Genomic DNA, 13,228 nt, shown 5'->3' on the forward strand with positions numbered 1-13,228 from the left:
GCAGTTATTTGCTGGATGCAGGACTGAAAAAAGTCACAGTTCAACCACAAAACCCAACCCAAAAACTCCCATATGTTTTTCCACAGTGGCTCCCCAGCTCTGTTCCAGGCAGATTTTACCTTTCAGTCCTCTCACTTTCGCATCGGACAATTTCTTTTCAAACTCAGACTCACAAGGGACTCCTTCATCTTCATCTCTATCCCTGGAGAGGAGACATGGCTCAGTTACTACAAGAACACACCCAGTGCACCCCCTGCCTCACAAGAACAGCTGAGTGTCTTACATGGTGTGCATGGTGTCCTGGATGATCTGTATCCAGCCATTGCGCTCTTCTTTGGAGCTGGCATGCACTTCCACCATTTCAGGATCCTTTCCCCCCATGCTGATCAGGAACAAACCCTTCTCCTCATGAGCCACTTCTCGTACAATCAACTTCTTCAGAGAGATCACAGTGGATTTCTGGTCCTTCAGATGGAAAGAAATGGGTGAGGAGGGTGACCAGAGCTAGCTCCCAGATCCAAACTAGCATTGACAATGTCCCAGTAAACCACAGTGCTACATCTCAGGTTTGTAAACATTTTCTGAACATACTGGCTAGTTAAAAAAACAAAATCATTTCAGTGGGGTCAAACAAAAGGGGTGGGTTTGCTTTCCTCCAACAGTTCTGTAGGAAAAGCAATTTCACCTCACTCCATTTCAAGAAAGAATTAATTTCAAATTGACTTTGTGGTTTTATAAGCTGTACCCTATTTTGCTCTGACCACGCTCCCCCTGTGATTAATGTCACAGCTCCTCACTTGGTGCAGTTTGTCAGCCTGCTTCACACACAGTATCCTCACCACCTCTCTCTAGGATAGTCTTGTATTCAAATCCCACAAAGCCTCTGCTGTTCTCAGAGGCTCACAGCTGACTGCTATGTGAGAACTCATGTGTGAGCTGATGTTCACTGTGTGCTATGGTCTCTGTGTCATCAGCCTGCTGGGTTATAACATCCCCAGGCTGCTGTGTCACCTGCACACCAGTCAGCCCCTTTGTGCCTTGTACCCATTGGGATCATCTGGCTCACTAGCAGGACTTGTATGCAAATCAGCTTCCCCTGTGTAGGGCACTCAGCCCGTGCAGAGGCTTGGTGGAACTGAAATAACAAATTATCAGCTTTCAAAATGCTCAAAGAGTGGAAAGGTCACAAGGTTTAGCCAGTCTAGACCATGCCTGGAAGGTACAGCCCAGCAGACTCCATCAGGCACCAGGTTTTCTTTAGCAGGTCAATGTGCCCAGCCCTTTTTGGGGGGACCTGCCCTCAAACCTAACGTTTTTGCACCTGCACATTACAAATACATGTCTCTGACATTTATTTTCAAGCTGTTCTGTCTAATTTACTGCCCTGACATTTCACCTCACTGCCCCCCACAGCAGCTCACAATGTATTCAGACATTTCTTTCTGCTGAGGTTCATTTTTACAATGTTTGCATTATCCCCTTGCCCCCTCCCAGCCCAGCCACTGCTCCAGTGTGCACAAACTGCAAAGCACAAGTGTTTTGAGTGACAGGCAGGTTTTCAAGGGCAATTATCAGCTGTGCCAAGGCACTGCAGGAAGGGGAGGTGGGGCATGAAGACATGTTTTCCCATCAAAAAGAACAGAGTCTGCTCAGCAAACAAAAATGTTCTGAGCAAGAAAATTAAGTTGTTTAGCAAGCAATTGCTGGCTTTGCTGCACAACACAGCATCACAGGTCTCTCACATAGAAAAGCAAGAAGGAAAAAAAAAGGTTAAAGCCTTACCAGTGAGGCAAAGACATACTTCTGGTCCTTCTCCTGAAGGAACACGAGCATGTCAGAGAGGAGAACAGCCTGGACTTCTGCAAAAGAAGAAATACAGCAGTGAACTATAACCACACAACACACCCCAGAACAGATTTCTTGCAATAACACAGTGCTGGGGAGCAGCAGGGCTGGTTTTGCAAATCCTGGAAGCAAGAACAACCTCCCAGTTGTCAGGAGGAGCAAGGGCAGTTCCTGGAGATGCCAGATCAGGTTAGCTCTAAGCCAGCTTTGCATTAAGCAGTACACATCAGCACCTGGCATCCTGCAGGATTTGCTCTCACCCACTGGAGCAGGGGTGCTCCTCTCCAGCCACATGCTCACTACCAGTTAAGACATGGGTATAACAGTGAAAGCCAGAGACATTTATTCAATAGAAGCTCTGTTTTCTCAAACAATCAATATTTCAGCCCTCAAGCAAAATATCTGCACAGGAAGTTTTGGGTTTTATGGTTCTCTTGATGAGTGGTTTGCAGGGTGTAAATTATCGTGCAATAACAACATTTGTCAGCTGCAGTTTCTTTCCCAGGAAATACTGACTTCAGGAGCCACCAGTAATTCTGCTCTCAGACAAACACAACTCTGAGGGGAGCCTGAGTGAGACACAGGACCTGGCTTTCTTTCACTGGAGAAGGAAACACAACCTCAAGCCAACAGAGGATTTTAAATCAGCCTTTTCCCAGAGTACATGTAGAGCCTTCCAAGTCTCCTAATAACATATCATAAAGCTGCACAGCAACTACCAAGTGTAATGCCCCACCCAGACCCCTCAGCACAAAGAGGTTTTGTGCAATGTACTTGGGAAATCTTGTGACAGAAAGGAAGCAAACCAAAAACTTAAATCATCCCATGGGTAAATCCTTCCAGTCTGTTTTGGGAAGACAGAATCCATTCCAGCTAAAAGAACCACTAAACTTTAAGCAAAGCTGCAAAATGAAATCCAGGCTCTGGGAGGTTTGCAGGAGTTGGTATTTGACTGTCTTTTTCTTTGTTCCATGACTTTGGAAGAGAGGAAATGCTGAAACCCTTTAAACAAAAGTTCTTCCTATAGTTTTCAGTGCTCCATTTCAAATACCACAAAATAATCTGAATATATGAACGATCTACTCTCTCTCCCTGTGTCTACTGCTTTCCCTGGGAGTTTGCACTACAGACATGTTTGTGCTTTTCTATGACTAAGAAATGCAAATGGAGCCTGTGCTTATCACAATTTCACAACAGCAGCAGAACTTGCTTCATCCACCATCTCAAGGCAGCAGCAGTCTCGGGTGCCTAGAAATCATCTGTAAACTTCCTGCTTCCAAAACCTCTAAATAAATCATCCCCCATAGGAACTCCATGTTATCACCACCTCCCTGCACAGCACGGCATCAGGCTCCCAGGCCCCATTCATGCCCACAGACTGTAATTTAATCAGCTAATGCTGCAGGGAGGAAGGGAAGCCCAGCCTTCCTGCCAAGCCTGAGGCACAGCCCTGTCTGCTCTTACTGCTACTGTGGTCCCAACTGAAAGATTCCTTGGGAGATTTAGTGTTCAATTCAGTGGAGAACTTCAGTGCACAGTGCACCTTAAAAAAACTACTTCCACCTAACAAACAAGAAGCAACTCAAGAGACCCAACAAGAGGCAGCTGCAGGGACACCAGAGCCTCTCCTGAACAGTTTGTGTCAACAGCTCAAGAGCAACAAATGCCTGGGACATCTCCCTAGGTCCCAGTGCAACTGCTGCAGACCTGCCACAGCACTTGGAGGGAAGGAAAGGCCTGGGAAGTTGAGGCTGGGTTCCAGATTTAGCCAGCACAACTCCTGAACCGTGGCACAGGCATGGAGCAATGCTCTGGGCAGCTGCAGCCCCAGTCCTCCTGGCCCAGAGCATCCCTCATTAGCTCTGCTCCTTGGCTGGCACCCTGAGGTGTCACTGCCACCCAGCCCTCAGCTGTCACCAGGAGGAAAAGCAGCTCTCTGTCACTCCAGAGCCCACACAAGGAATTGGAAATGCAATGGGGAGTGGGGGTACAGCAGGGGAAAGCTGCTCTCACAATCCATCAAAGCAGAAGAATAAATTGAAGGTGGAGGCACCAATCTGAGGACTAATCCTACACCCAGAGAGGGTGAGCTGCATCCTCCCACAGCAGAGAGCAGAACACCTTACCTTTCAACCGGCCAGCTGAGTTCTTCAGGGAAACAGGCCCATCTCGGATGAGTTTCCGGTGCCTCAGGTCCTCTCTTGCAAACATCTGACCACTCTTCATCCTCATGATGGACTTGCTGTCCGTCCTGTTGTAAATCTCCCCAAGGCGCATTTTCTTTTCATAATTGCTGACTTTGCTATTGACTGCAGCAATCACATCTTTAACCAGGTTTAAGGACTGAGTCAAGTCCTCGTGTTCCACTTCATTCTCTTTAAAAAAGAAACAGAAACATCTCGATTTGACTTTGTGCAGTCTAACTTCCCAATTTTACTTCCTTCCTTCCTCTTCTCCCAAGTTCCCACATTATACCTTTTTAATACTTAAATGACACATTCTTCCCCCTTCAAGAGAGTTTCACAAAACCTTTCACATATACTGGCTGAGGAATATTCCAATTTACTTTGCATGTAAGACAGCAGAGATGAAATGCACAAATTAACTGCATATTTTAGCCAATACCAAAAATACCAAGCTGGGAGACTTTGGAGTCTAGGCATGTTGCTCCATAATTAGCTACAGACAGACTTCTAACAACTAAAACACGGTACCTAAACAACTAATCCTGAATGGAAGTATGGAACTGAGTTATCTCATTGCAGTGATGTGAGACAGCAGTGACTGGATTAGCTGGTAAGAAAATCTGCTTCAGCTGCAAAGGATCCACACTTCACACTGGACAAACAAATATGTGCTCAGAATAGAGGAACTGGTCCCTACCTTTGGTGTACTGCAGTATCCTTTGTAGAAGGACTGGGTACTTTGTGATTCTCTGTGTTACCAACAAGATACATTCAGGAATCCCAAGACGCCTCACCAGGGAGCTGCTCATTTTTTTCTAAGGAACAAAGATGAAAATTTCAGTTCTGCAGCAAAACACTCCCCCAGAGCACAGTTTTTCCCATTGACTATGTCTGTCCTGCCAGTCCTACCTTGACAAAAGCCTGGAAGCGCTTGTCCTTTGAGTAGAGGTCTTTGAAGTAACTGACAGCCTCGTTGTGATGGCCGCAGAACTTGCCGTACGTTTTCTTCATTCGCTCAGCGTTCTCCCCAGAGAACTGCAAAGAATGGGACACACAGCTCCAACCTGCACTGAACTCCTGGGCTGACATCCCAGCAGTGCCTGCCAGGCTCTCAGAACTTGATGCAAATTAGTCCAAAGCATGCCTGACCATGCAAGCAGATCTCTAGAGAACAAACAGCTGATTTGGGGACTTCACTGAGCTCACACCTACACCAAAATCTGCGACTCCACTCACATGGCTTAAAAGTCAACCACAAAAAAAGTCAAGACAGACAAAAACAAGACAGAAACTGTGGATAAAGAAAAGTAAAATGACCCACCCTAAGTTAAACATCAGGTCAATAATGGAGCCAAGAAACACACTGGGCATATTTTGCTGTGAGCTCCTGCCTACACTCCAGTCTCTGGTCAAACTGTTTTGTGCCTGTCAGTGAACGCTTCTCTTTCCCACAAAATGAACTAAATCAATTTTCATCAGTGGACCTTCCTCTGAAAGAGCAAAAAGTGCTTCAAAAAGCAGAGGGGGAGATTTTTATGTGTGAAGAGTAAAGGTGCCATCAGCTGTGCTTATCTGACAGGCATAGACAGGAGGGAAGGAAAAGCATCTGGCTTCCAGCTGTGTTTTTAGAACTGCAACCATTTTCCAGCACTTACTTGATTCACCAGGATGTCACCTATCCTCCTGATAACAAAGTTCTTTTCACTTTTGTCTGCCAGTGACTCCTTCTTCCTTTCCAGAATCCGCTGGAAAAACTGACTGTGGATGTGCAGCAAGTTTTCCAGGCAGGGAAAGATCTTGTCCACGACTTGCTGGTCGTACTGCAGTTCCTTTACCATGGCTGCACTGTACACATCGTTCATGATCTTCAGGGTGCGGACGTGGTGCATTTCTGTCTGCATCAGCTCTGGATGGGAGGAGGGTAACAGTTCATGGGTTACAGCACTAGGAAAAGCTGCCATTGGAAAGCTTTTCCAAAATGGGGCTTCTCTAAGTGGCTTCAGAAAACTTCACATCTGGAATTGTAACATCAGTCAAGAGTTTCATGTGTGAGAGAAACATGGGGTACGAGACGTCCCACAACAGAGAGCTTTGCTGGGGTCTCAACCTTCAGCCCTGGTATCTTCTCCTTCCTAACACCTGACTGCCAGCCTCCACATATCCCCCTTCTGCCACACAGGATGGCTCCTGAATCCCTCAGGAAAAGACTTTCTAGTTAGCTGCTTGTGTGGGAACCTAGTTTGAAAGCCATCAGCAGACAAATGAGGAGAGACAGTTTCTGCATTTTTTTGATGGCTTCTGGATATGTGAAATGCAGAAACACAGCTTCCACAGAGTACATTACGTTTCTAGGAACTTCAAGAATGAGACTTTGGCTTTTGAGGAAACCAAAGCAATGTTCCTATTCATGAGGCTAAAGGATCCCAAACCCATGCATGTGAGTAGATCAAGGCTGTTTACAGTGAAAAGTGAAGGTGCAGATGTCTCACCGTAAATCACATCTTGCCGTTTGACAACATCTTTGTACTGCTGCTGTAGGAACTTGCTGTCCACTACTTGGCTCCAGGACTCTGCCTCCAGCTGCTTGGAATCTAATTCCAGGTCTCCCATGAGCTGTCCTTCATTCATGTCTGCACCTTCACAAAGCAATGTAAAGACATGGGTAACTTGTCCCATTTGAAATTCCTGCCTAATTATTTAGGTTTAGGCTTTGTCAGTCACACCATATACATCACACACATTCTCCTTTACTGACACAAATGATCACATACCACATAAAGACTAGTTATGAAAAACACTTTTAGTGTTTTTAGTTTCTTGTTCACCATTTTCATACAGACCAAATTCTAGCTCAGATAATGTATTCCTAATCTGCCATGCAACGACATTGCAGTTAAATAAAAAACCACAACAGAAGAGGAAATGTTTGTCCCTGAGCTAAATTCCAAGTAACTCAACTGTAACTGAAACCTTCTAAATGTTTTTCCATAATTCAATGAGCTAAAGAAATTACTATATGGGGCTTTGTTTTAGTTTATCATACTAATATTCTGAGATTAAAATAAATGATCTTTAATTGTCCATTATAAAAGAAGACAATTGCTGAAAATGGATTTTCTATTTCTGGAAAGGAGCACTGAGACCTTCCTTCTCCTATAAATGCCATGGACATCTCTTACCTTCATCAACCAGTGACTCCATGGATTCATTAACCCGGCTGATTTTATGTAAAGAGTCTGTTGACTGCGACAGGAATTTCCAAGTGTGTATTAAGCTGTCATCATTCCCAACTCTGCAGAAAAACAGAACACAGAATATTGTTTATGACAAAAACCCAGCCAAATGTACTTTCAGATAAGCAGAATAAATGCATTTTAAATGTGAATTGAAAAACAAAGCCAGCACTGCACGATTATGTACAGAAATGTGCTTTTATGAGTTGTTTACTAACTACCCACTGGAGCTCGAGAAGCTGTAAGCACTACAGTTGTGAGTGACGGTGCTTTCCATAAAGAACCACTCCTGAGGTTTTAGAGTTTGGATAACTCCATTCCAGTCACGTCCCATCCTCATTGCCCTTGGAGCAAACAGTGCAAAAAAATGCAGCACCAATGGCTATACAAGAGTCCTTATCACTAGCTCTGAGAAAGATCAGAAAATGGACTGAAATTAAATTCCCCATGACTAGCCAGGACATCCAAACTGCCCAGAATGTGCCAGTCCCTGTGACTGCCTGAGATGTAGAACTGCTTAATATACAAGTACAGTAGGAACCATAAATTATATTTTCTTCTATGGGTTTTTTAAATGAATTATATATCATGTAAGTACGGTAGGAACCGTAAATTAGATTTTCTTCTATGGTTTTTTGCAATGAATTATATATAATGTGGTCTAAAAACAGGAAGACTGCAGCTCTGTGCCTTCACCCTTTGGTTATGGACACAAAAGTTAATACTATAGCTGTGTGCTTGAACAGTATCAAGCCCAAGGCAAGGGAATTTCTTCCTAGGAGCCCAGAGCATCCCTGTAAAGTGGTCTTGATCTACCAGGCCAACTCAGCTGTGCCTCAGAACTCCTGCCATGACTAAACTAACTCAGACAATCAGATCCTGGAGGAGACAACTGATGATATCATACAGAATGTGGCTATTTCTCTGTTTGTGATCCCTTCTGTACCTTTAACACAAGTCACAGCACGTGACCTTATTTTTAGTGAGATCTGGATTTCTGAACGTTGGCAGCATCAGGTAAGACACACACACAGAGTCAGGTGTGCAGGGAGGAACCTTACCCTGCAATGTTCTGTATGGAGACACTTTTGGAGAGTGCAGTGGGCTGCTGTGACCTCCTGTTGCTGAAGGTGGAGGTGACGGTGCTTTCGTCGGGAGTGAGGATCGCGGAGCGCGGGCGCTCCTTGGGCTGAGAGCCTGCAGTGGAAAGGAGGAGAACAGTCAGCCCATGCAAACACCTTAACCACTGCTCACTGGCATGATGACAACCTAAAAGGATCCAGACTCTGATATTCCCTGCCTTTTCTTTCTAGAATCACCCCCAGGGGATGTCAGCAGTCAGGAACAGCCACAGGAAGGGAAGGCCATTGACCCCTGTGCAGAACTCACTGCACTGTGCTTGAAATACCCAGGTGGGACCTCCAGAAACACAAGTGAGAAACTGAATTTAACTGTTTTAATAATAATTAATTAATAATTTAATAATAATTAATTAATAATTTAAGAATTAATTACATGCTACAATCCACCCTGTTGCCTTTTTATTTCCCTGGGCCCATAGTCATAAAAATCTTGCTGTTTCTGGTCAAACTCTGAGATAAGTTTCTCTTATCAGTATGTACCACAGAGAAATGATAATCCTGATTTCATTATACCATCACGTACCTTTAACTAATCTGTTCATATTAATTCCAGATTTTTCCTTCTTCAGATGCATTTCTGCTCTGGAGGAATACCTCTGAACTTCATGACAAATACCACAGTGATTACAACTGTATTATATATATAGTGTGGTTCCATAAAAGCTGTCCTTTACCTTATCAAAGCTTATCACTTAAGCTTATCAAATCAAGGCCCTAAAAAGCCAACCTGGGCTATTTCACAACTATTCTTCATCCTTGGTCACACTGGGTCACTGCAGTACAGTGAGTATCTCAGCAAAGTTAGCAACAGTTTGTCAGAATTCCTCCTATTCAAAATTAAACTTTCTATTTTGCCTACCTTTAAGCCCAAAACTTTAATGAAAACAAAAATAATTGTGTTTTGAATCCTCTCCACTTAATAGTCATAGTTGATTTCTTTCCCATGACAGACACTCATGGACATAGGTTGCATCTTCCAGATTTTGGGGCCTTAACAGATATAGGCCTTCCATAAGTTACAACAGACACATCTAAATCTGAGATGATTTTACATTTCCTCAAAGCTACACAGACACTGCAGAAGGGGTTGAACTCTGTACAACTTCAGTACAACTTCTGAAGTCTCAGATATCGCTTAACATGCACAGAGGGTGCTCTCATCCCTGCTTTGTTAAAGATTTATTTTTCATAATATCAAGTATCAGTTGTCAGAACATAAAGAGCAGCAGACACAGACCACTCCCAAAGCAGAGGGAAAGAAATTATCTTACTTTTGTTTCTCATGGTTACTGTGGGTAACGAAGAGGTGTCATGTGCCTGCAGCATCCCTCTCTGTGGCTGAAAGAAAAATGAAATTCGCTTTAATTTCTTCCTCCCTTCTCCCAGAAGGTTGTACCATACAACAACAAAAAAAAGCTAATTTTTTTTCCTGAAGCCTCTCAGTGTATGCATGTTTTTAAATATATTTTTATTTTCTCTGAATGAAATGGGCAAAATAACAGATGGAGAAATGTGCAGCAAATATGAAAATGTGAAAGTGATGACAATACTGAAGTGAACTGAAATCATAATTGTACAAACATAATTTAGCTTGGTTCCTTGCATTTGGGGTAAGCATGAAATCTGTGTGTTCCTCATATAAACAATATATTTAGGTTTTTATTATGTGAAAACTTCAGCACTGGGGCTGAAGTTCTTTACAGCAAACTGGAAATTTTGTGACGTGGTAAAAAGTATATATATATATATATATATAAATATATATATTCAGTAGAGTGGATGAAATCCCTTACCTTCATTTTAACCTTTGCACAAGAAGCAAAACTCTCCTTACAGCCTTTGTGAACAATTGCATTACAGTCTGTCAAAAAAAAAAAACAAAAACAAGGAATTAAACAAAGCCCCACAGAAAACAGGTCAGTTTTTGCTGTTTGTAATCTGAGCTGTTAAGTCACACAACTGAGAATTGTAACTGTCAGGCACCATTGTGGTTTACACAAGTAGCTACAAATACTGAGAGAGGCTGCTTTCCAGGATAATTAGCCCTTTGTTTGTTAATAACATTTCCTCACAGAATTTAACAGGAAATTCTGGTTAAAAATCAATGCAAGGTTGAGTTGCCAGGGGTCTTAAGTTAAAGGAATAAAAAGGAGAAAAAACCACAATGGCATTATTCCTCTGAAAGTAAGGTGGAAAGTAGAAGCAGGAGACAGAAAGAGAAATCAGTTGTAGGGCCAATATTTCTCTGAAAAGACAAATACTATTCTCATCAAGACAAGGACTGTGGGATCTAAAAGACAGGAAGAGGGCAGGGAAATTCATTTACACAAACTCAGACATCATGGGTAAGATCTAAGCACAGAACCCAACTCTGCTTACTGCAGTTATCAGCCAAGGGAGCAGGACAGCATCTGCCAGGGACCATGCCCGTGCTGGAAACTGGACTCAAGTTTTGGTCCAAAAACACCACATTCAGCAAGGCAAAGACCATCATGCTTTAACACTACCCTCTGCTGAATATATGCCAGAGTAAAAGCTGGGTTGTTTGGTTTTCTCTTTTTCTTTTTTTTTTTTTTGAATGCCCCAAGTCTGCCCATGATCTCTGCCAGCAGATTTCTGGAATCAAAGTTTTCAAATATTATTAAAACTGCCTTTTTTTTTTTTTTTTTTTTTTTTTTTTAATCCCCATAAGAATTGAGAATTGGGTTTCAGGCTTTAATTCTTTCAGCAGATGAAAGATCACAGCTCAAGGTGAGTTTTACTAGCTTAGAGAAAAATATTTCCATTCATGACAACAGTAACACAGATAATGAACTGTATTTTACATGTATGTTACACTGCAAATATGAAATTTTGAATTATTTCTTGAAGCAGAAAAAAAGGAAAAAATTCTATGTCCAGAATGACAAAATATGCTCACATTTCTAGAATCTCTTACATTTGGGATGACTCAATAAAAGCCAGTATTTTGGATATTTTGACAGAGATAAGGGTAAGGCCATTGGGTGCTGCTATTCTGACAGTGTCTCACAATTTCCTGTGCAAAAGAAGACAAAATAAAGCAACCTGGAAACTCTTGCAAAATCCACAAGTACTGTAAGTATTCAGACCAAACAAGGAAGAGGAATAGAACCTGCTCCTCTGGTGCATGAACTGAGGCAGTGAGACAATGCAGAATCCTGAAACTCACACTCAAGCCTTGGAAGCCAGAAGACAGCTCTTTAGCATGTACCATTCAGCAAAAAATTTGGAATTTTTAATGTTAAAAAAATCTGTTTGTAGGGACTTTATTCCTCCAAATTAACTTTTCAGCAAGCAGGCAGTTCCTCTAACTCCTTTGCGTCATTAGTATTAATAACTAAAACCTCAAAAACCTTATTTCCTGCATCACTGATCATAAAAAATAAAAAAAGACAAGGCAGGAATCTACTAAAAATTAAACTTTTTTCTTGTCCATTTGTTTCAGAGCATGCACAATCTTTTAGCATTGAGTAGATGTTTCAGGAAGCTGGGGGCATCACTGAAAAGCTGAGACACTAATTTAAAATATCAGTGCTTTAAAAGGCATTAAAAATCATCCACAGGTGTGACAAGGCAGTGATGGTAGCACCAGCATACAACAGCACAGGAATATCAGAGTCTCTGCTGCTGCTTATCCATCATTTCCAAACATCTCAGGTTGATTTTAAGATGCAATGGGAGAAAGAACTTGCTGATATGAGCTCTCAGCTTAGGCCTTCACCAAACATTTTTTATGACATTTTCTGGCCAATGCAGAAAACTTTCAACAATTTTCCATTGCATCATGAAAACAAGGAAAGAATTTAACTCATTAGCATACAGAGCATTAAACTGGGATATATTTTATTTTCTACGTGGCTTCAGAAGCTGCTGAGAAAGTCAAGGAAAAGGGAGAGGATGCATTTAAGAGTTTGTAATTGTTGATGTTTTACATTTCCCATCAGGCTGACACAGAGCATGAATCAGACAAACAACTCTGCTGAAGTCTCTTCCAGGAAACCCAGCAGTGCCACTCGGGATTCAGCTGGCTGCTCCTTCCCCTGCTCACATCCACCAGCAGCAAGGGAAGGCTCCAGCCTGGCAGCAGCTCCCACAGACACTTTGACTCATTTCTAAGCTAGTGGAGTAAAAAACTACTAATAGTGAGGAAAGCCTTTTCCACTGAGCTGGGAAAAATGGGCTTTGTCTGCATATTCTATAGCTTTGTAGAAGCTGCATGAAGCAAGCAGGATTCTGGTCTCAACCACACAAACACGTTATCGAGCTACAGGCATGAGAAACAGTCTGATAAGAAATGAGAACAAAATCCCCAGTCTGTCAGAAACCCTCAGAGAGGTTCCCATCCTGCCTGCCCTGTGCTGCACGTCCTCCACATGCAGACAGGTATGTGTCATTTGACCTGTGATGCAATTTCTGGTACAAAGGGAGCAGAGGGTCAGTATTTCCTTTTTGGTCCATGTGGTTCCCACTGTGGGTTCACCAAAGCAGTATTTCAGAGAACTAAAGCAATACACCACAGATGGGTGGAACTTTTTTTTTTTCCCCACTGGAAATTGAAGCCATGATCCAAGCCAGCTGTCCTGTCTTTTTTCCATCTTATCAAAGCACCTCAGCTCCATTCACTACATGCAGCTGAAATAACCAAAGTTCTCCTGACTGATAGAGCCCAACAAGGGGTAAGAAATCCCATGGCCTGCTGTGATGGTTCAGCTCAGGCTTAGGGAAGAGGTTTCAGGACTCTTCCATGCAGCCACGACTCATTTCAGTCCAGTTTCCACTAGACAACACACTGCTCCATGAA

The 13,228-nt window shown here is 42.7% G+C and overlaps 1 protein-coding gene across 10 annotated transcripts in view; it reads right to left on the reverse strand.

Moving 5' to 3' along the window:
* AKAP13 (A-kinase anchoring protein 13) overlaps positions 1-13,228 on the reverse strand; it is a 208,236-nt gene that overhangs the window by 13,879 nt on the left and 181,129 nt on the right. For all 10 annotated transcript variants that reach the window (XM_056500307.1, XM_056500309.1, XM_056500308.1 and 7 more), the window contains 12 exons: positions 10,200-10,267; positions 9,678-9,744; positions 8,326-8,461; positions 7,211-7,323; positions 6,521-6,667; positions 5,687-5,937; positions 4,941-5,066; positions 4,729-4,846; positions 3,972-4,220; positions 1,783-1,859; positions 284-465; positions 120-202 (listed from right to left, as the gene is read on the reverse strand). In XM_056500307.1, coding sequence (XP_056356282.1) covers positions 120-202; positions 284-465; positions 1,783-1,859; positions 3,972-4,220; positions 4,729-4,846; positions 4,941-5,066; positions 5,687-5,937; positions 6,521-6,667; positions 7,211-7,323; positions 8,326-8,461; positions 9,678-9,744; positions 10,200-10,267 — 1,617 coding nt within the window. The remainder of the gene's footprint in view (positions 1-119; positions 203-283; positions 466-1,782; positions 1,860-3,971; positions 4,221-4,728; positions 4,847-4,940; positions 5,067-5,686; positions 5,938-6,520; positions 6,668-7,210; positions 7,324-8,325; positions 8,462-9,677; positions 9,745-10,199; positions 10,268-13,228) is intronic.

Source organism: Oenanthe melanoleuca, chromosome 10 (genome assembly GCF_029582105.1).
Source record: "Oenanthe melanoleuca isolate GR-GAL-2019-014 chromosome 10, OMel1.0, whole genome shotgun sequence".
NCBI classification, from domain to species: Eukaryota; Metazoa; Chordata; class Aves; order Passeriformes; family Muscicapidae; genus Oenanthe; species Oenanthe melanoleuca.